The 22697-nt window shown below is 40.5% G+C and overlaps 2 protein-coding genes across 2 annotated transcripts; one reads left to right on the top strand and one right to left on the bottom strand.

Moving 5' to 3' along the window:
• The first annotated feature begins 13743 nt into the window (after nucleotides 1-13743).
• On the top strand, nucleotides 13744-19606 carry LOC145456542 (transmembrane protein 248-like). Its single transcript, XM_080334687.1, has 6 exons — nucleotides 13744-13998; nucleotides 16598-16877; nucleotides 18162-18303; nucleotides 18360-18540; nucleotides 18602-18745; nucleotides 19291-19606. The coding sequence occupies exons 1-6, from the start codon at nucleotides 13843-13845 to the stop codon at nucleotides 19309-19311; spliced, it is 924 nt and encodes a 307-aa protein (XP_080190813.1). The 5' UTR covers nucleotides 13744-13842; the 3' UTR covers nucleotides 19312-19606.
• On the bottom strand, nucleotides 19376-21401 carry LOC145456549 (rRNA-processing protein FCF1 homolog). The gene is made up of 3 exons (XM_080334695.1): nucleotides 21099-21401; nucleotides 19934-20158; nucleotides 19376-19862 (listed from the first exon to the last, which is right to left on the bottom strand). The coding sequence occupies exons 1-3, from the start codon at nucleotides 21384-21386 to the stop codon at nucleotides 19470-19472; spliced, it is 906 nt and encodes a 301-aa protein (XP_080190821.1). The 5' UTR covers nucleotides 21387-21401; the 3' UTR covers nucleotides 19376-19469.
• Nucleotides 21402-22697: the final 1296 nt, after the last annotated feature.

Here is a 22697-nt window from a genome sequence, read left to right on the forward strand (position 1 = left end):
AAATTGGAGGCATCTTATTTCAAGGTACACAACCATCCGTAAAATTCAACCAAATGTGTGTGATAAGATGGCCTACTGCGACAATGCACGATCGCTTCACAAGATTTTACTATGTGAATATATCTTGTCGGTTGGGTAACTTAAACTTTGTTCCGGAAGATGAGTTATCTATTTTCTGATTGTAATCGTCATATACTTTGAATACAATCAATGAGTGATGACCGATGTTCAGATATATAAACAATAATTTTTATTATCAACGAAAATGAAAGAACGGGCGATTAATTTTTTTAACAATAAAGCGGCGTAGAACAATATTTGCCCATTTTCTCTGATGAAATCGAAGGCTTCTTTGACGTCCACGAAATGTACCTGATAGTCGTTGAAACATATAGCCCCCCAAGGCAATTGAACGAGTACGACATCCAGTGACCACCAGCATCATTGCAACCTTTGTGAGTTATTGCGGATTTCAAAGTATATGTACGGGTACTACCATCTTGAAGCAATACTTTGATCTTTTCGTCAATTTGAATTGACGTAGCGGCTGTTAAGGTGCCAGTTGATTGTCTTGCCAACGAAATGATTAGAACATTATAGAGATCGACGTCAAACTATTTCTGACCAAGTTATTGGCGGAGCTGCAAACGCTGCAATGTCTGAAATCGATTTCGTTTTTGAAATGGTCCAAACAAGTTTGTATGCTTGTGCAAGAACTGGGTACTGGGACCATCAGATCTATTCTTCGATTAGTCTGCTTATAAATTGAATTACCACAGTTGCAGCATTGATATTAACGATCGACGCTCACGAATGGTACGCAATTGAAACATTCCAAGGCAGTTGATACGAAAGGAGATGATAGAAACTCTTCTGAATCCAACTGATCGCCATACACGAAATCGCAGAAATCGCATGCTTCTTTAACCGATAAGTCATAAAAATCATCAGCAATCTCCTGTCTGTGTCTGCAAGTGTCCCGCGGCATAGCTTTCACCTTTCAAATCACATTTCGAACTGATGAACTTCCCGCATGATAACAAATTATAATGCGATTTTCCCTCTCTGCACAATTGGTAAAATTATCATTGGAATAACGAAGATGTCTAAACAACCTCTTTGGTGGCAATATTAGCTTACATGTCTGCACTTATGCGAACAACTCAGGGCACATGAGATTGCCACAGCGTCTCACCGATTGTGAATTGTCGCCGGGAGCGACCAGATCCATCATATTTAGGTGAATTTAAGGGATACTTGTGTACCTCGAAATAAGTTGTCTGCAGTCTAGGTGTAATATATATGACTATTAGATTCAGAAAATGTATAACTCATCTTCCGGAACAAAGTATAAGTCACCTTACCGATGAAATATATTGACCTGGTTAAATCATGTGGAGCGATTGCGCATTGCCGCAAATGCGATCATATCAAACACATTTAGGTGAATGTTGCAGAGGGTTGTGTACCTCGAAATAAGTTGTCTCCAGTCTAAGTTCAACATAGATGACTATTAGATTCAGAAAATGTTTAACTTATCTTTCGGAACAAAGTTTACCTTACCCTGCCGATAAGATATGTTGATATGGTCAAATTGCATGAAGCGATTGTGAATTGCCTTCTGTAGCAAGAAGATCCGCCATATTTAGGTGGATTTTAAGTAACTTGTGTACCTCGAAATATGCTGTCTTCTGTTTGGGTGTTAAATAGATGACCATTAGCCCCAGGATATGTATATCTCATCTTCCGGATCAAAGTATAAGCTACCCTATCGACAAGATATATTGACATGGTGAAATTGCGTGAAACGATTGTGAATTGCCCTTTGTAGCGATCATAGATCCGACGTAATCAGTTGGATTTTAGGGTTACTTGTGTACCTCAAAATAAGTTCCCTCCAGTTTGGGTGTAAAGTAGACGACTACGAGATTCAGAAAAGGTATAACTCATCCTCCAGGAGTAAATTGGTTTAAAATAGTAATGGTAGGTCATATCTTATTTCCGCTTAGGAAATTTCATACAAGTATTCGGCCCAGATGACAGCAGTAAATAAACTGCATTTGATTACACTGGTCAACACATATTTTTAGACAGACAAAGTAAGAGTGGTTTTGGTTGTTCTGAAGGGCACTGATTCCGAATATGACCTTGTTTTTTTTTTTCTTTTTCAAATTGGCTCTTGTTTTGAAGATAACCCATGGGCCTATTTTGACCAAAATCTCGCATTCCATTTTCGCTGTAATGGCTGGATAGAAAATCGGCTCGGTCGCACTATAAAGTTTAGAAATTCAATCTACATGTTATTTTGACGCACAAAAGACTCTTTTTAAATCAAAATACAGCAACGCCACTATATTTAGGTGTATTAGATTAATCATAGTTATACCATAGTGTCCTATATGGTGTCGACACAAGCAAATCACACGGTTCAATGAAATTGTAACACGTCACAGTTTCCATTTGGCTAGAGGCAATTTGACGGTGATTTTTGACCGGCTTGCCGAGCATTAAATTTGATGAATCGGGTATCAATCGAAAGCTGACGCTGTACTGCTTGCGAAAATATAAATTTTATTCCACTCATGGCCCTGGAACCCCTACAATCAGCCCCAAATTATTCATTGTCGAGTAGATTGGCAGTGTGACGCAACAATGCTGTCTGGCGAAACGAGAGACTAGATCAAGAGCAAGGATGCGGCCGAGCGGCGAGAGTGGGATCAGCTGACGTCGCGGCAATAGCAATGTGCAACCGCGCCACAGAGAAACGCTGCGCTGTTGATACTTTTTCTATGCGCTTCGGTACAAGCGAGCACACACCAGCCTTTCCTTGACTTGTAAGGGTAAACTGGGTCCACAGAATGTATTAGGGCCCTACCAATTTTCGCGCAATATCCTTCAGCTGATAGAGATATGTAGGCTACGTCTAAGTAGTCTACATTGGATATGTCAGATTATTATGATATCGATTGCCTCAGCCCGCTTGTTGCGTAGGGCACCAGTCAGGGCATCCAGCTCTGCCGTCGAAGATGCGGAAGAGAGGAGGTGAGTATCATCGGCGAACAGTGTGGTGTTCAATGAGGAGGTTTCAAAATGTCGTTGACATATAAGGTGAAAAGGACCGGTCCAAGTACTGAGCCCTGGGGCACACCACAGGTCACCGGGTGAGGAGAGGACAAGGTGTCTGAGATCGCAACCATTTGTTGGCGTCCAGTGAGGTAACTTTTCATGAGCTCAAGTTGTGGGCCCCGAAGTCCGTAACGCGCCAATTTCGAGATGAGAATTTTATGATCTACGCAGTCAAACGCTTTTTTTAGGTCGAGAAAAATGCTACATCCCACATTTCGCTTCTCTGAGATATCATAGTACTGTTCGGCCACTGTTAGGAGGGCATGAGCGGTTTGGTGTTTGTTTCGGAAGCCAAATTGTTGAGGGGAAATGACAGACATTTTGGCGAGGAATGAGGACAGGCGGGAGATGAGATATAGGCCTACATTTCCTGAATCCAATAGTCATATATTTTACACCCAGACTAGAGGCAGCTTATTTCGAGGTACACAAATTACTCTAAAATCCACCCAAATATGTCGGATCTGATCGCTACAAAGGTTAATTCACAATCGCTTCACGCAATTTGACCATGTCAATATATCCTATCGGTAGGGTAACTTATACTTTGTTCCGGAAGATGAGTTATACCTTCAATGAATCTAATAGTCATCTATTTCACACCCAAATTGGAGGCATCTTATTTCAAGGTACACTACCATCCGCAAAATTCAACCAAATGTGTGTGATAAGATGGCCTACTGCGACAATGCACGATCGCTTCACAAGATTTTACTATGTGAATATATCTTGTCGGTTGGGTAACTTAAACTTTGTTCCGGAAGATGAGTTATCTATTTTCTGATTGTAATCGTCATATACTTTGAATACAATCAATGAGTGATGACCGATGTTCAGATATATAAACAATAATTTTTATTATCAACGAAAATGAAAGAACGGGCGATTAATTTTTTTAACAATAAAGCGGCGTAGAACAATATTTGCCCATTTTCTCTGATGAAATCGAAGGCTTCTTTGACGTCCACGAAATGTACCTGATAGTCGTTGAAACATATAGCCCCCCAAGGCAATTGAACGAGTACGACATCCAGTGACCACCAGCATCATTGCAACCTTTGTGAGTTATTGCGGATTTCAAAGTATATGTACGGGTACTACCATCTTGAAGCAATACTTTGATCTTTTCGTCAATTTGAATTGACGTAGCGGCTGTTAAGGTGCCAGTTGATTGTCTTGCCAACGAAATGATTAGAACATTATAGAGATCGACGTCAAACTATTTCTGACCAAGTTATTGGCGGAGCTGCAAACGCTGCAATGTCTGAAATCGATTTCGTTTTTGAAATGGTCCAAACAAGTTTGTATGCTTGTGCAAGAACTGGGTACTGGGACCATCAGATCTATTCTTCGATTAGTCTGCTTATAAATTGAATTACCACAGTTGCAGCATTGATATTAACGATCGACGCTCACGAATGGTACGCAATTGAAACATTCCAAGGCAGTTGATACGAAAGGAGATGATAGAAACTCTTCTGAATCCAACTGATCGCCATACACGAAATCGCAGAAATCGCATGCTTCTTTAACCGATAAGTCATAAAAATCATCAGCAATCTCCTGTCTGTGTCTGCAAGTGTCCCGCGGCATAGCTTTCACCTTTCAAATCCAGAGGTGGACAGTAACGAAGTACTTCTACTTTTTCGAAGTACTCAAGTAGTTTTCCTCTACTTCTGGTACTTACTCAAGTAGATCTGATTTTCGCTACTTCTACTTCTACTCCGTAATATTTGGTGATCTACTTACTTACTTTTCGCTATTTTCAGTTTGTCAAGTAGAAGTAGTTCAATCCTCCAATCAGAAAGATAGCCTGAGGAATTTCGGGGCTGTTTTCACGGAGTATTAACATTTAATTTTCATAAAAGTTGAGTAAAGCCCAGTATTTTCGCCACACTTCGCGCGCAGTGGATACGGAGTAACCAATATGATTTCACGAAAGTATCGTTGAATATAATTTAGGTAGCGGGTTGGCGTGGTTACATTCACACCACATTGTCGCCCTTCGCCCATATGAAATATTTCATCACAGTATATATGGCTCATCACAACGTTTGAAACTGATGTTTCGCAATCTAGCATTTACTTATCATATCGAAATCTAGCATGTCCATTGTCCATTGTCCATGGCGTGTCCTAATCTGGAAAAGTGGACTCTGACTTTTATTTTTAAGTTTTAGAGCTATTTTAGCATACCACCTTTGAAACTTTCTGGAGTAAAGACATGAAATACATGTTCTGGTTTTAGAAGTAGTATTTATATTTCACTTTCAATTCCCAGTATCATATACTTTGATCTCTAATTAATATCATTTTTTTGTCTGGATAACATCAGAGTTGGATCAATTGTAATTTGTAATTGTAATTGAATGTAATTAATTACATTTTTTAATGTAATTGTAATGTAATTGTAATTGAAGCATTTTTATTTTGTGTAATTGTAATTTTAATTGTAATTTGACAAAAATTTTGCTCAATTACAATTTCAATTACATTAAATTGCTATTGAGACCTGACAAGCACAACATAAAATAATTGACTTATAATGCATTCTCTCTTCAAATGTCGACAAGGAATTTGGAGGATCCATTCACAATTTGGAGGATCCATTCGCGGAAGCCCTTAACTGCGCCCTTGCGGGCGAAGTTTTTTTTATTTTTACCGCAATGCTGGCCTCGGCTGCCATTGTATACAATTTTTAGATTACTAACCAACGGATGGATTCGCAACACGTGACTCACGATTGCATACGCCGAGAAGCGAACTGCTGATCCGGCTAAAAGCAGCAGAATTGATAGTCCCATAGCTGGCGATCCAAGCGTCGAAATTTGATATGTATGGTCCTAATCGAAAGCTAGTGTCGCACTGACTCCGCAATAAAAGTATATTTCCCGGCAATGGTACCATCCCAAAATAGTCGTGAAAGTCTGGGAATCGGCATTGTTCTGAACAATCGCTGGGCGTATTTGGTAATTGTTGTGGTCATGCTGCTGCAGCGCTCTCACTTTTCAGAACAGTCGGCCTTAAACGGATATTTTGGAGCAGTTACATTGCCCTGACGAGATTTTATTTTGTATTTTCGGAATTAGTACATCAATAGCTTACGATAAAGACCAGATGCATCAAATTTGGACGCATGGATCGCCAGCTCTAGGACTACAAAGTTTGCTGCAGTACGTTTGTCGGTGCATTCATCCGTGACTCACATCTTGCGCATCAATCCGTGGGTTGGCAATCTACAATACGATTTCAGATCACGATGCTGCATCGCTACTTCGTCTGGCTAACTAACCAGACCAGTGGATATTATATAACGTCTTATCTGACAAAGCACGGTTTTGTTTTTACTCCTCATCCTAATTCCTACGTCCCTCGATAAAAATAATATTATTTCTTTAATTATATACTATATACGCAAATCCAACACGTGCATATATTATAATACTTTTTTCAACGACATACTGCACCCTATCCTTAATCCTAACCCGTAGGAAATTAGGTAAATAACATTTCACATTTCCAATTACGTGAGCCATAATTACCGAGCATACAAAACAAGCTTATATTACGTCACAATGACATCTTACATAGCATACTATGTACGCACATAAACGCATTTATTACTACACAATCTGAACTAGACTTGAATTGTTGTTAAATACGACGCTACGGTTGTCAAGGAGCACGGTTGAATTTATGATTATTCAATTACATGTTCAACAGCAGCAATTGTAATTGTAATTGTAATGTAATTGAAGCATGCAAGGAGTAATTGTAATTGTAATTGTAATTTGATATTTTTAAAATGGAGTAATTGTAATTGTAATGTAATTGAAACATGCATGAAAGTAATTGTAATTGTAATTGTAATTGAACTGAAATAATGTAATTGATCCAACTCTGGATAACATGCACGTTGAAGTATAAAAGCAAGTGTCGTAATGCCTTTATTTTCCGGAAATAAAGCTACACAGCATGGCATTTTTACGGTCCACCATATTTTTTATCAACGTTTATTATTCGCGCAATGTATTGGTCTTCAACTAAACTACGGGCCTTATAATGTAAGGTAGGGCGCAGAACCATGATATTTTCTAAAACGTGCTGTTCGAGAAAACAGAGGATTAGTATCATATTTCCATATCAATACTATCATTTTCATCCCATGATGCGGACGAATGCTTATTCTGTCAAAAATTGGATACCTCCTGGTATGTAAAATAATAATCGTTATATTTTTCATCTGAATAATAGTCACACACAATGCACAATGCGATATAATGAACACATATAGGAGGATATCGAACGACACGCAGGTGCGATCTTTTCAGACTGACATCCACCTCGTCCTAGAGTGCCCGATGTCAAAGTTCTTTTCGATGATGATCTTTTCGAAGCCGTGGCCCTTTCTAGATCTTTCCATTCCTTGTGAGTGCTTTCCATCGTCGGGTCTTTTTCTGCCCTTTTTTTTTGACGGTGGGGGAAGAGGAGCCCAGATAAACCTCCGACGAGAATCGAATTGGAGCCACCCGATTTGTAGGCGCTTATCGTCACCACTGCCCCATCAATATGAATCGTGATCGCCACCTTTCGCATAGCTCAATTTGCACCTTTTGACAATCCATATGAACGAATTTGGACCGTTTTCACAACTACTACTTACTTACTTGAGTAGATTTAAAATCAGTCAATTCTACTTCTACTTCAAGTAGTTTTAGGTTGCTTCTGGAAGAAGTACTTCTACTCGTACTTGAGTAGATTTTTTCGTCGCTACTTCTACTTCTACTTGAGTAGCTTTCTTGACTACTTTGACCACCTCTGTTCAAATCACATTTCGAACTGATGAACTTCCCGCATGATAACAAATTATAATGCGATTTTCCCTCTCTGCACAATTGGTAAAATTATCATTGGAATAACGAAGATGTCTAAACAACCTCTTTGGTGGCAATATTAGCTTACATGTCTACACTTATGCGAACAACTCAGGGCACATGAGATTGCCACAGCGTCTCACCGATTGTGAATTGTCGCCGGGAGCGACCAGATCCATCATATTTAGGTGAATTTAAGGGATACTTGTGTACCTCGAAATAAGTTGTCTGCAGTCTAGGTGTAATATATATGACTATTAGATTCAGAAAATGTATAACTCATCTTCCGGAACAAAGTATAAGTCACCTTACCGATGAAATATATTGACCTGGTTAAATCATGTGGAGCGATTGCGCATTGCCGCAAATGCGATCATATCAAACACATTTAGGTGAATGTTGCAGAGGGTTGTGTACCTCGAAATAAGTTGTCTCCAGTCTAAGTTCAACATAGATGACTATTAGATTCAGAAAATGTTTAACTTATCTTTCGGAACAAAGTTTACCTTACCCTGCCGATAAGATATGTTGATATGGTCAAATTGCATGAAGCGATTGTGAATTGCCTTCTGTAGCAAGAAGATCCGCCATATTTAGGTGGATTTTAAGTAACTTGTGTACCTCGAAATATGCTGTCTTCTGTTTGGGTGTTAAATAGATGACCATTAGCCCCAGGATATGTATATCTCATCTTCCAGATCAAAGTATAAGCTACCCTATCGACAAGATATATTGACATGGTGAAATTGCGTGAAACGATTGTGAATTGCCCTTTGTAGCGATCATAGATCCGACGTAATCAGTTGGATTTTAGGGTTACTTGTGTACCTCAAAATAAGTTCCCTCCAGTTTGGGTGTAAAGTAGACGACTACGAGATTCAGAAAAGGTATAACTCATCCTCCAGGAGTAAATTGGTTTAAAATAGTAATGGTAGGTCATATCTTATTTCCGCTTAGGAAATTTCATACAAGTATTCGGCCCAGATGACAGCAGTAAATAAACTGCATTTGATTACACTGGTCAACACATATTTTTAGACAGACAAAGTAAGAGTGGTTTTGGTTGTTCTGAAGGGCACTGATTCCGAATATGACCTTGTTTTTTTTCTTTTTCAAATTGGCTCTTGTTTTGAAGATAACCCATGGGCCTATTTTGACCAAAATCTCGCATTCCATTTTCGCTGTAATGGCTGGATAGAAAATCGGCTCGGTCGCACTATAAAGTTTAGAAATTCAATCTACATGTTATTTTTACGCACAAAAGACTCTTTTTAAATCAAAATACAGCAACGCCACTATATTTAGGTGTATTAGATTAATCATAGTTATACCATAGTGTCCTATATGGTGTCGACACAAGCAAATCACACGGTTCAATGAAATTGTAACACGTCACAGTTTCCATTTGGCTAGAGGCAATTTGACGGTGATTTTTGACCGGCTTGCCGAGCAATAAATTTGATGAATCGGGTATCAATCGAAAGCTGACGCTGTACTGCTTGCGAAAATATAAATTTTATTCCACTCATGGCCCTGGAACCCCTACAATCAGCCCCAAATTATTCATTGTCGAGTAGATTGGCAGTGTGACGCAACAATGCTGTCTGGCGAAACGAGAGACTAGATCAAGAGCAAGGATGCGGCCGAGCGGCGAGAGTGGGATCAGCTGACGTCGCGGCAATAGCAATGTGCAACCGCGCCACAGAGAAACGCTGCGCTGTTGATACTTTTTCTATGCGCTTCGGTACAAGCGAGCACACACCAGCCTTTCCTTGACTTGTAAGGGTAAACTGGGTCCACAGAATGTATTAGGGCCCTACCAATTTTCGCGCAATATCCTTCAGCTGATAGAGATATGTAGGCTACGTCTAAGTAGTCTACATTGGATATGTCAGATTATTATGATATCGATTGCCTCAGCCCGCTTGTTGCGTAGGGCTCCAGAGATGCGTGGCGCTGTTGATGCTTTCTATAGGCGCTTCGCTAAAAGTGAGCACACACCAGCCTTTCCTTGACTTGTAAGGGTAGAACTGGGTCCACATAATGTATTAGGGCCCTACCAATTTTCGCGCAATATCCTTCAGCTGATAGAGATATGTAGGCTACGTCTAAGGAGTCTACATTGGATATGTCAGATTATTATGATATCGATTACCTTAGCCCGCTTGTTGCGTAGGGCTCCAGAGACACGTCGCGCTGTTGATGGCGGGTGTCGATACTTTCTATAGTCGCTTTTATGGTTAAGTGTGAGCAAGGAGCATTGAGCATGAGCATACATTACAAGCTTTTATTTGATCCGTATGGGTAGGACTTGGTCCGCGAATGCAGCAGGTAAAATGTTGATTGTTGAATAAAGTTTAACAGCAGGAGTGTCGAATTAAACTGGTATCGCTGTCCGGATTCAATCCGTTACTAGAAAGCTTGCGGGCCATACCTGCCAAATGATTCCAAATTGTTACCACCAAATTCATACCTTTGTTTTTCACTGGAATATATCTGATATCACTATAAACCAGTGGTTCTTAACCTTTTTTCTTCCAGCGCCCCCTTTCAAAAATTATCGTGCTCCAGCGCCCCCCTAACTTCATATTGTAAGGAATGTAACAAAGACAATGAGTAAGAGGGAGGGCCGTAACAGCACTTCGTTAACCCCCCTAAAAACGATTGCCTTGCGCACCCATAGCGTGATAAACCGAACTTCTGAGGGCTTCGCCCCCACGAACCCCATATCGTGATTTTGATGGTCAGCAAAGTTTTTGTGGCCTGGTCGCCCTAAGTACCAAAATTTTCCATAATGCATGAATGAATAGGTGGTAATTACATATATAAGTCGCTATATAAACTTTTTATCCTCTGAGCCCACGTAATCAGATTTACCAGTAGCACTGAGTGAGCTGTTGTATAGGAAAATAAAGGGCACGTAATTAATAATTAAACATATTCGGGCGTGCCCGCAGGTACAATTATTCGTTACCAGGGCCGTAACAGCACTTCGTCAGCCCCCCCCCCAAACAAAAAACGTTGGTCCTGGGCCCCCATCGGGTGATAAACCAAACTTGCGGGGGACTTCACTCCCAGACCCCCATTAGGTATCTACATTGGGTGTCCATTTACTGAGGCAGCTATTCTCGCCTATTCGCGCGAAGTGCGAAAAATTTCACTAATTAATGATTGAATTGGTAAATATCATCGGGAATTGCATGTAAATTGAGATCAATTTTTGTCCTCTCTCTGCTCACGTAAACACATGTACCGGTAGAGCTGAGTGAGGTGCAATGTTCCCTCTAAGCTGCGCACGTGCGCAGTGCTGACACGGTCTCTGCACACAGAAAATCTACGTTGCGCGCAACAAATCCGGAGTTATTACCTTTTTCTAGTCGTTACGCACTGTTGTCCAAGGGTCAGCGCAGTGAGTTGTTGAGTGTGCGCAGGCCGCAGACTCATCAAAACTTGAAGCGAACATTGTGAGGTTTCTTGGAAACTGTAGGGCCCGTTACTAATAATTAAACATATTCGGGCGGGCGAACCCGTTGGTATGACTTCGTTGCATGATGTTATTTCGTGACCCCCTGTCTGCAATATCAAAAAATATAGAATCGCTCAACGGGGATATCGCCCAACAGGAATATCCCTGTCGTCCAATCGTACTAAACTAAAAGACGCACACGATTTCAGATTGATATTTCTTTACTGACATATAATTTTTCCCTGCCAGATGGAATTCGTCTTCTGGGGTTCTGATTGCCAAGACAGGAACATTCGGTGTCAGTCATTTAGGCGCCCATGGACAATTAAACCTATATGTATTTTGATGGCTATATGTAACGACGTTTTCGGTGTTAATTTGCTCTGAATACTCATTAAGGATATGTCCTATCACCACATCATCTACTGCGAAGCCATTTTTCTCCAGCGCCCCCCAAACCGCCCCCCCGAGCCCAGCGCCCCCCATATCGCCCCCTGAGCGTTTCCGCCCCCCTTCAAGATCGCCAGCGCCCCCTGGGGGGCGCTGGTGGCAAGGTTAAGAACCACTGCTATAAACGTTGACGTTGGAATTTGGTTTAGCATTTTTCAATCACCAAACAGTTTTTTTGAATGCGGGCGACCTTTTGCGTCAAAAGTAATACAGTGGTATCACAGATATTTGAATTATATTCATTCTGTAGCCTGTATATATATTCCTAATGTAACTTACGTAAAACATATTTGCAGTATTTTTTGCGTCTGTGAATAACTGAATGTCCATCGTCCATTCGGCCCAACTGAGTTCGCACTTTTTCGCCTTCTCGGAATTTGGCAAGGTCACCGACGTGGTGCTTATGGGGACTAGAGTGAAAACTCAACACTGTAGTTGTATTACTACAATATGATATTTTTACATCATCTAAATTTGCTGTCTTGAGTGAATCTTATTACTTGAAAGTATATTTTTCTTACTAGAAATATCTCTAACAGCTGAAGGACTGCGCGAAAATTGGTAGGGACCAAATACATTCTGTGGATCCAGTTCTACCCTTACAAGTCAAGGAAAGGCTGGTGTGTGCTCGCTTTTAGCGAAGCGCATAGAAAAAGTATCAACAGCGCAGCGTTTCTCTGTGGCGCGGTTGCGCATTGCTATTGCCGCGGCGTCAGCTGATCCCACTCTCGCCGCTCGGCCGCATCGTTGCTCTTGAGCTAGTCTCTCGTTTCGCCAGACATCATTGTTGCGTCACACTGCCAATCTACTCGACAATGAATAATTTGGGGCAGATTGTGGGGTTCCAGGGCCATGAGTGGAATAAAATTTATATTTTCGCAAGCAGTACAGCGTCAGCTTTCGATTGATACCCGATTCATCAAATTTAATGCTCGGCATGTCGGTCAAAAATCACCGTCAAATTGCCTGCAGCCAAATGGAAACTGTGACGTGATACAATTTCATTGAACCGTGCGATTTGCTTGTGTCGATACCATATAGGACACTATGATTCGACACAGCGCTGATAAATTTCCTACGCTCTGCTGCATTTAGCATTTATATATACTATTTTCTTCAAATCAATATACCACAAGATTGCGATATAATTTGAATAGATGGCAAGGTGCCGATTCTATTTAGAGTAGTCTTTTAATCAGACACCCACCTTGGCCTACAGTATGTAAACAAGAGGCATGTAGGACAGGTGCACCTGGTTTAAAAAAGGATAGCATAAAAGGAAGCGGCGGAAATTAATGCTGCACGTGTGGGTTGGCGAGGTCGATATGTAAGATTGTGGTCCGATAGTCTTGAGGGCTGAATAGTACTTATTCAATCGAACTTGCCGGTATTTTGATTTGACTCTGTACACTGAACATGCTCGATGATTTTCGGATAGCCGGCGATATGCTGTTACACACTATAGGCCCAGCATAGTTTCGCAGCCACATTATCTGGTTCAGTATGCCCATCTTACCTATCTTCATACTCTCTGTTTGTTTTCATGTTTCAGTTGTATAAAATAGGAACTCATTCTCTCTCTCTCGCTGATATTTGGGCCCCCAGCCCCCCACCCTTCGTCGCTGTTTTTACGAATGGAAGGCTCAATGAAGGACGGATACAATAAAGAGATTGAACCGCCAAAAGGAAACGAGTTACATTACTGTTTTGACGTTGAAATGCAATCGTTCAACGGAACAAGATATTTGAAAATGAAACGATGATCGACTGTCGATGCTCTTTTCGACAAATTAAAATTACCCTGCAATAATGCTTCGCTTCAGTGATTTTGATGAAGACGAATCACAAAAAACGTCGCAGACGGATTTCGAGATGAATTTAATGAGCGAAATCTAAGCGGAGTTGTTTTGGTGATAAACAGGGGTCATGGCGTTTGGTCCGCTGGAAAATTTCCGCAACTTTCTATCTTCGCGCCCGCCTCTTGTTTTGTTCGTTGTCTGCGTTGGAATGCTCGCGATTGCGTTCATCTCTTACGCGTATTACATCAAGTACAATGACGTATACAATCCAGACATACAAGAGGTAAGTATATCATAACAGTCGTTATCCAGTCAGTCAGTCAGGTTTATTAATATTTTCATCGTTTCAAAACATCACAAGACTGCGATACAATGAAAAGATAGGAAGGTGTCGAAACAACTTGGAGTAGCCATTAAGATCAGACACCCACCTTAGCCTAGGCGAAGTAAAGAAGAGGCATGCACATTGAATGAAAAGTAATGCAGAGAATATAAGACTCAAGCGACAAAATGGGGTGGCATGTGGCGGAGGGCGAGGTCGTGGTCCGGTAATCCTGAAGACTGGCTAGTATTGATTTAGAAGTAATTGCTTGTATTTCGACTTGAATGCGGACATGCTCGACGACTGTCGGATAGCCGGCGAGATGCTGTTCCACAATTGGGGTCCAGCATACTTGATAGAGCAATGCGTTTTCTTGTATTCAGTCCTGATCATATGGTAGTTGAGTAATTCCCTCTCAACATGCAAACGCCCGTCTCCACACCCATTTCAGATCAAATTGAAAATTTTCACATCGATCAGGCATTAAATTTGGTGCATAACAATCTTTGTTTCAAGAAAATCGGACAATTCGTTACAGAGTTATTGCAATTAGAAAAATGACATTTTGTGCTCACTCGGCCGTGACGCTATACCGCTTGGAACCTGTGTGTAATTGTAATTATCTTTATAGTGATCAAATTACTGCCGGGCAGACTTAAATTTCTGTAGTAAGATATTTTGGTATATGCTTATTGTGATAGACCTAAATTTTTAACTTTACTTATGGGGGTTAGGGGTCAAATGTCAATTCAAAGTCATCATGTTTTCAAAATCAGCCATGCGTAACAAATATGCAACTCCGCCTAGCGTAATTCTATTTAAACAGATTTTTTCGAGGAAGGTGTCAAATGGAAGCTTGGAAAGAGTAGGACATTGCTGAATTGGTATTGCATGTGATATTTGACTGCCACTTGTCTAAAACTTAATTGAAAAGATGCGCTCTAAATAGTGCATGACGTGTTCTGCATAAAGTGTCAAAGTATATTTTTAACCGTGGTCCAATCTTATATTCAATTTATAACCAAGTCTGATGGATTCTAATTGGTAACAGCTTTCATATGACACCTTACTTATAAATTTTGAGTTAGATAGAGTCGTGCCAGAGAGTTCGGAAATATCGTCACGCATCACTGATTTTAACATACTGGTATGTCAATTTTCAAATCAAGATTTGAACCTTGATCCTGTAATGCGGAGGGGAATTCCTAGTGAGTGAAGAACATGTATTACCAATCATTGCTTACCAGCATTACCCTGATTGGAATCGCTGGCCTTTTTGCCTGATATATCAGCGGAGCAGCGATGATTTTAAGTTAAAGTAATTTAATAAAAAATAATTAAAAAAATAAATATAGTGTGAGCACAGGACACCGATTCCAAACAGGAGCATTACTACCTGCAGCCTGTATAAGTATGATTTTAGCAGTTAATAATTATACGCAAATTTCATGGTTGAGTGAGCACGAAATCCTCATTCTTCATACTGCTGCAATTGCTCAAGAACCGATCAATAAAGTTATATTCTATTCTACTCAGAATTGAGTACTTTAGTTGTACATGATATTGCAGAGAAATCTGAGAGGGTGTGAAGACGAATTGAAATATTATTTGGATGTTGACTCCAATTACTGATAGTCGGTAAACCCAGAAGCACCCTTGCAAGCATAATGCACAGGCAATAAATAAAGGTACTCTCTGAGCATGGCAATAATTATCTACTGAAACACGTTATCATATAACGAGTAGAATAATGGCAAAATCAGATAATCACTGAATTAATATAATTAAAATTAATTAAAAAATGACCTATTTTGCATTATGCACCATATTATATTTTTAACCATGTTGCTGTCAAATATCAATAATAAAACTATGTTTCGTGCATTCTAGTTGGAAACAGCTTTCAAATGACACCTTGCTTGTGAATTTTGGTTTAAATAGAATTGCACCAGATGAGTTGAAAAATATCGTTATGCATCACCGATTTTAACATATGCCAATTTTGAAATCGCGTTTTGAACCTTGACCCAATACTGTAGAGCGGGGATATTCGTGGTAAGGGAAGAACATGTACCAGCAATTATTGCTAAATAACATTCAAACCTTTACTCTACGTAACCTCTGAGCTATATCAGTTACAATCCTACACAGGTTTTGTGTTACCAAATTTCATGGTTGAGTAACCACAAAATCATCATTTTTCAAACTGCAATAACTCGAGAGCCGTTCAACGAAATTGTCCGAAATAAATTTCGTTGTACTCAGAACTAGATACTTTAGTTGTATGTAGATTTAGAGAAAAATCTTGGGGGGGTGTGGAGACGGATTTAAAAAATATTTGCATGTTGACAGGGAATTACTCAGTTGTTCTTCGTTGACGCGCGTGTGCTGTACTTGTGCGCTTTTGTCTCCGAGGTGAAGTAGTCCTTGAAATTTGAGCGACATTGACCGCAATGGAACTGATGCATAAACTTGGCAATTTCTAGCTTCCTCATATCTTCTAAGTTTAGAACACCACGTTATGACCTGCCCTATTATGAAGTCGAACTTTGTTCTTTAGAAATTGGACAAATTTGCGGAAAATGTCACAAGTCTTAATTTATGCACAAAACTGAGCAACACTTCATGGGTATTGGGGAAGAACTACCAACCTGCCAATTTCACGTTGGATGACATCTACATGCATTATAACATGAATGAAACAAAAGAGACGGAGGGATATGGCACTGTCTCATTTCCAGTGACCGTTAGCGTGAGCTTCTTGAAGAGGAAGGAGTTGCTCACGAGGCCTATCACAGACTTTGTATCAACATTTCCTGTTTCTCTTCTTGGAGTTCGTGGTGAGCTCATTGTAATCCCAATTATTATTTGCAAGAAAGCATATTCTCAATACCAGACCATTAATGAAGTATTATTACTTCAAAGTAGATTTTGCCTACTTCGTCACTAAGTTATCTAAGTATGGTACTGATTTTATCTATTTCATTCTAGACAGTTTTCAGTTTATTGGCCAAGATTGAGCTTAAAATACTTTCTCTTGTTCCTACTTTTATTTTAGTAGAAATTCACGATGTTACTTCTACACAAGTACCTACAATGACTAGTTTGACCTTGTCTGCTCACCACTAATATAGGTGAATGTTCTTAGTTGGATCAGATGAGCAATTTTTGTCCGTAAAATATCCCAACTCCTTGGACAGTTGCCCTTCGTACAATTGTGATTATGGCGTCACTGAATTATTATTCTACCTAGTCGCAGATACTTATCTAGTTCCAGTTGGGGAATCTTCATCGGCCATGAAGTGTCAGAAATATTACCATACTGTTCTAACTGTAAAGAAGTGACTGATGTTCTAATGTGTAGCAAAATGTTTTCCCTGAACTCCAGGGCATGCAGTGAATGTAGCTTTTAGGCGAAAGACCTACTAGCCGTCTACTTTTGATCATGGTTGTAAGGTTAGAGCTGTTCAAAAATAACTATGTTTTCCGGTTCCGGATTCCGAGGATTCACTGATTGTTTGGTTGTCAAAAAATTGCTACACGACAAATTTGTCTCAATTCACCAGTTGAAGTGGCCGCAGAGCAAATTGAAATTTTTGAATTTATACGACAAAAATTTTTTCACATTTTAATGTCAACCCCATGAAATTGTCGAGTTGTCTACAGGAACGAGCAGAACAAATTTGACGCAATTCCAACCCATAGAAGCAAAGTTAGTTGAGTTTTTCATCAATTTTAGCTGGGATTTCCCACAGCAATGCTATTTTTGCATATCCCCAACTTTCAACTGCAATAACTTCACTTCTACTAGTTGGAAGTGAGCAGAAATTTTTATGCATCATTCATTTTGGCAACTCAACAATTTCATGGGGTTGACAGTAAAATTTTGACATTTTTCAAATTTTTTATAATAAATTGAAAAATTTCAATTGGCTCCGCGGCCGCTTATACTTGCTGGAATTGAGCCAAATTTGTTTTGCAGCCTTTGTAAACTAACAATTTAATCGATGAATCCCCGGAATCCGGAAACGAAAGTTATTTTTTTGAACTTCCCTACTGCATGGTCATCGTGCCAGTACCAGCCATGTTGGATATCATACATTACTATTAATCTCTCATTTTAGGCGAGAAAGAGAACATGTCAGTTTCGATGGAAATGGTACCCAAAGAGCCCGTTAGTTTGGAATGCACCAATGAAGTTTGTCTGGTCGAGTATGACATGTGCACTACGGTCATCGCTCCGGAAGGCTTACTTCCAAACACAAGGTAAGGATACCTCAATGAAAATCTCACCAATGAGAATCGCAATCTCCTAATCACAGACAACCATATCTCAATGAATGCGCGTTTCCCAAAGACAATTCGTCGCGTGCCTTCGTTGCTTGGCTGGACGTATCTGCTCCGCCAAACGGAAAGAACGGCCATTCGCTGGCCGAGTGTGAATCGAGCATTCTACTGAAATCCGAGAGGATCAAGGAACAATTAACAGTTTTGTTGACCTTGGTGGGGAATGGTCCGCTGTGTTACAATAAACTTGAAAGTGACAACAACATTTTCATTGCAGGAGAAACGCTCCGAAGTGAATATCCATCTCATGCATGGCAGCTACTTTATATTTGTCGTTATTCTTACTTTTTTATTATTTGGAATATTAACTGGCGGTGGTGAACGAAAGCATGCGAGAAATCAAGGAAACCATTACTCCATGGTGAGCGATGTGTAGTGTTGGTCCCAAGCTGGGACTTGACTCTGTCTATACCAGTAGTTTCCAATGTTTTTCTGTCTATACCAGTAGTTTATGTTTTTCAACTCGTCGCCCCCTTTCAATCTCTACATAGATTTTTGCCCCCCATATTTACGGATCTGAAAAAGAGGACACATAATCGGGAAATTTATTCACCTAACTCCGATCGCTGGTGCATTAACCGAAAGTAAAGGCCATTTTTGTGAGGTAACTGGTGCTCGGAAAACTGGTTTCCGCTCCTACCTTCCGTTGAGTTGACCTTTTCAGTAGGCTTACTCTAAAAAATCATGCCCACTCCTTCACTCGAACTGTCTCAAATGCTAGATTCACATTCGAGAATCTTTCATGGGTAGTTCCAAGCTCGAAATAATGATCTACCACTCAGGTCTGTGGAAATGCGCCCGGCAAACGACAGTATTCACAGTGTAATTGTGGAACAATTGGAAGGACTTATTTGCTATGCCCCGCTATTCCATAAGCTCATGTAACATATAACTTTACTATTGCAGATGGGATCCATCGCGCCATGAGCACCAGAGGGTCGGCCCAAGGGCACTTCGGCATACTGAAGTTCACTCCCAACCCACGCTGAGCTTCGTGAAATTAGATTCTATTATTTATAGATAGCGGAAAGTATATCTTAACAGCTGCAATTCCAAAAATGTACTAAACATATTTTATTGTGCGATCACTGATCCGTTTTAGGAGCGCCAAACACGTCGGGCATCCTTTCGATAGTATATTTATGTTGACTAATATACATAATAGGAACGCCTGGTACTTTCCGTATGCGTCGTTTCAGATCTCTGTCGCATGTCGCCACTATGTAACACTTGTGCTGTTTGACTCTTTGCACCAAACAGTCATCTGCGTACGTCCCTTTGTGCAGGCAGGGCAGCCTTTCGAAGCGGGGATCTTTTGCAATGCGCAGTGCGACACGGTACTTGGGTCCGAGTTTTTCCAGCTCGGCCATAACACAGTCTGTGATGTAAGGCGTGCATTTCGCGAATAGGCAGTCCATCAGCGATCTCATAATGTCCAACTTGTTCTTTATTGAAAAGTTGATGAAATTGGTATCGATCTGAAAGTGTGTAAGCATTGTATAGGCAATGGTATTAATATGGTCAGACTGCAAATCTTTTGCTTACTCACCAGAATGTGGTAAGGCGGCCCGAGCTGTTCGTTATATTGGAGAAATAATGCTGAAGAATTTTGTGGCACGTGCCGTTCTATCACTCCACCGCTCATCAGAAACTCTTTCCTCTTCTTCGCTTCTTTTTCTGGTTCTTTTTTCCTCTTTTCTTTAGCAATTCTGGGATCTTTCGAACTTAGCATTCGTTTCATTTCCGCAAATTTCCTGGTCTTTCTTGCCTTGCCCTGTAGTGCAGGATTCCGAATTAAATACGCTGCCAGGCGGCAACAAGGTTAGAGAGATTCAGCAGGATTCAATATTAGCATTAAACCCTGTTACCTAGTAATTGACTACGATGAGGGGTGGGGTATCTGAAGACTCAAGTTGAATCAAGCTATTTCCACCCCATCATAGCAAGCCTAACTCTCTCATGCTCACACGTCACTACAGGGCCACGGGAAGATCAAATGTTTTCACACGAAAAATCATGCTTTCGAAAAATCATGCTTTGTTAACAGGTCTGCTAAAGGTGCAGCATACCGTAACCTACTATTCGACTTTGGGATGAGATGATAGTTAACATCAGATATATCAAATTCTACTGAATACATACTAGTTGACACATGACAGCATGAGATTTTCGGACAATTTAAAATATCAATTTTATTTTGCCTGTCAGCTCACACCTATATCCCAATATGGAATATGTGTCTTGTGCACCTCAAGGACTATGCTGACTACACACAGGTGTGACGCTGACAACCGTCTTGGCCTGATTGGAATAGTTGGCCTTTTTGCCTGATATATCAGGGGAGCAGCGATGATTTTCCAAGTTAAAAGTAATTTAATAAAAAATATTTAAAAAATAAAACGTAGTGTGAGCACAGGACACCGATTCCAAACAGGCGTCTTGGCACACCAAATATATTACGCTAAACGTGTGGTACACCGGCATTCCAACCCTGCCTATATCTTTTCGTTTAATGGCAATCTTGTGTATTGAACTAACAAAATTTATAATAAACTGAACTGACACTGAATAGTATATTCATAGTGAAATGAACCCGAATATTTTCGTCAGCAACTAGAGAATTGGAAGGAACATTGTATATCAACCAACAATCGTACCACAAAATATGACACTGTAATATGGAGATACCGGACTATTACAAGTTCCAGTCTTACCATAATCTTCAATATCGTTTCCTCCGCCGTACACAATTGAGTTTGAGAATGAATACTTAGCAAGAACACAGACCCGTTAAATGACACCGTCCATACAGCAAAGCGTCGCAGTCTGGCAGTCAGCTTCCAAACTCCAGCCACCCGAGCCTCATGTGACGCATGAATGATTACAGTTATCAGACCTTCGGGGCGGGCAACACAAACTGAACAACGAACATACTGACCGCTGACACTTGATAATGTGACCCGCGGGTCTTTAGACAGTTGCGTACAAACATCTATGACCATGAATATTACCAAGACAAAGCTGCGTTCCAGTCTAATTGATGTTCACATCCACGCTCTATACTACGGGGTTCTATATATAGCAGTGGTTGAACCGGCAAGACAGCGTAATGGTTAAGCGTCCGGCTTCTTGATCGGTAGGTCGTGGGTTCGATTCCCGGCCGGGTCAGACCAAAGACCTGATTAGTAACACTGGTATCCATGGCTTCCCTGCTTGGCGCTCATGCATTACTGGGATAGCATGGAGGGGTGGTGCATGACTTAAAAAGCCGTAAAGGCTATATCTGCACTTCCTTGTCCAGCGGCATATGCACAATTGCACATCATGCACTCATGGTACGCATATACGCAGATCGTGTGTATGTGTATCATGAGTCGGTGTATATGCCGCAAAAACATCAAGGACAAAAAGAAACTACGTCCTGTCCTTAGTGGTTATCAACCTTTTTGTCTTCGGACCGTCACGGACCCCCGCGGACCCACACGAAGTTTTAGTTCAAATTTAGCTCAATTATCGTGCAATTGTCCTTTGTCTTGTGCAAATGATGGCTGTAGGCTTGGTGATAAACAGCAACAAAATGACTTTTCTTGAAAATATGATCATAGCCTACTATTCATGTAGAAATTGGGTTGACCTCTATTATTTCAAAGCGAAATCAGCAACTCTATTTCGATTTGGTATGAACGAGTGCCGAAAATTCATTTCCATAAATATGGGTGTCACTGGCGAATGTAATAATAACGCAAAACGCATCCGACGACACATTTGGGCATGATCGCAACAAATATGGCACCAAAATTGACAAACAATTTTTTTTAATTGAACATATAACGTGAAGCCTGGTCATTTCTATCTAGCAGCTTAACTTTAGGTTATTATGGGAAAATGGTTGCGTGCATCAGGAGAAATGGATGTACGTAAACATTTCGAAGTCACCGTGATTGCTGACCTTACTCACCACAATCCCCAACAAAACATCTCTTAACAGCAAAATATTTGTATCAGTAGGCTATTGGCGATTTAGCAATTAAAATGTGTCTGCACAGCAGTGTTGGGATGACTCGAGTCATGACTTGAATCGAGTCAGACTCGAGTCACTTTTTCGTATGACTTGACTTGACTCGAGTCACTTTGCAAAAATGACTTGACTTGACTTGACTCGACGTTTCAAAAATGCAGATTGACTCGTGACTCGGAGCAAAATTTACGAGTCAATTTCAAGTCATCAAGTATTTTGTGTGCCGATAAAAAAACGCCGTATCTTTTATATGTTCGGATTGATCTCGATACGCTGGCGTGCCCGTGACCTCTGG

The sequence above is a fragment of the Botryllus schlosseri genome, chromosome 2 (genome assembly GCF_051294905.1).
Source record: "Botryllus schlosseri isolate E-star chromosome 2, Bs_hap1, whole genome shotgun sequence".
Lineage (NCBI taxonomy): Eukaryota > Metazoa > Chordata > Ascidiacea > Stolidobranchia > Styelidae > Botryllus > Botryllus schlosseri.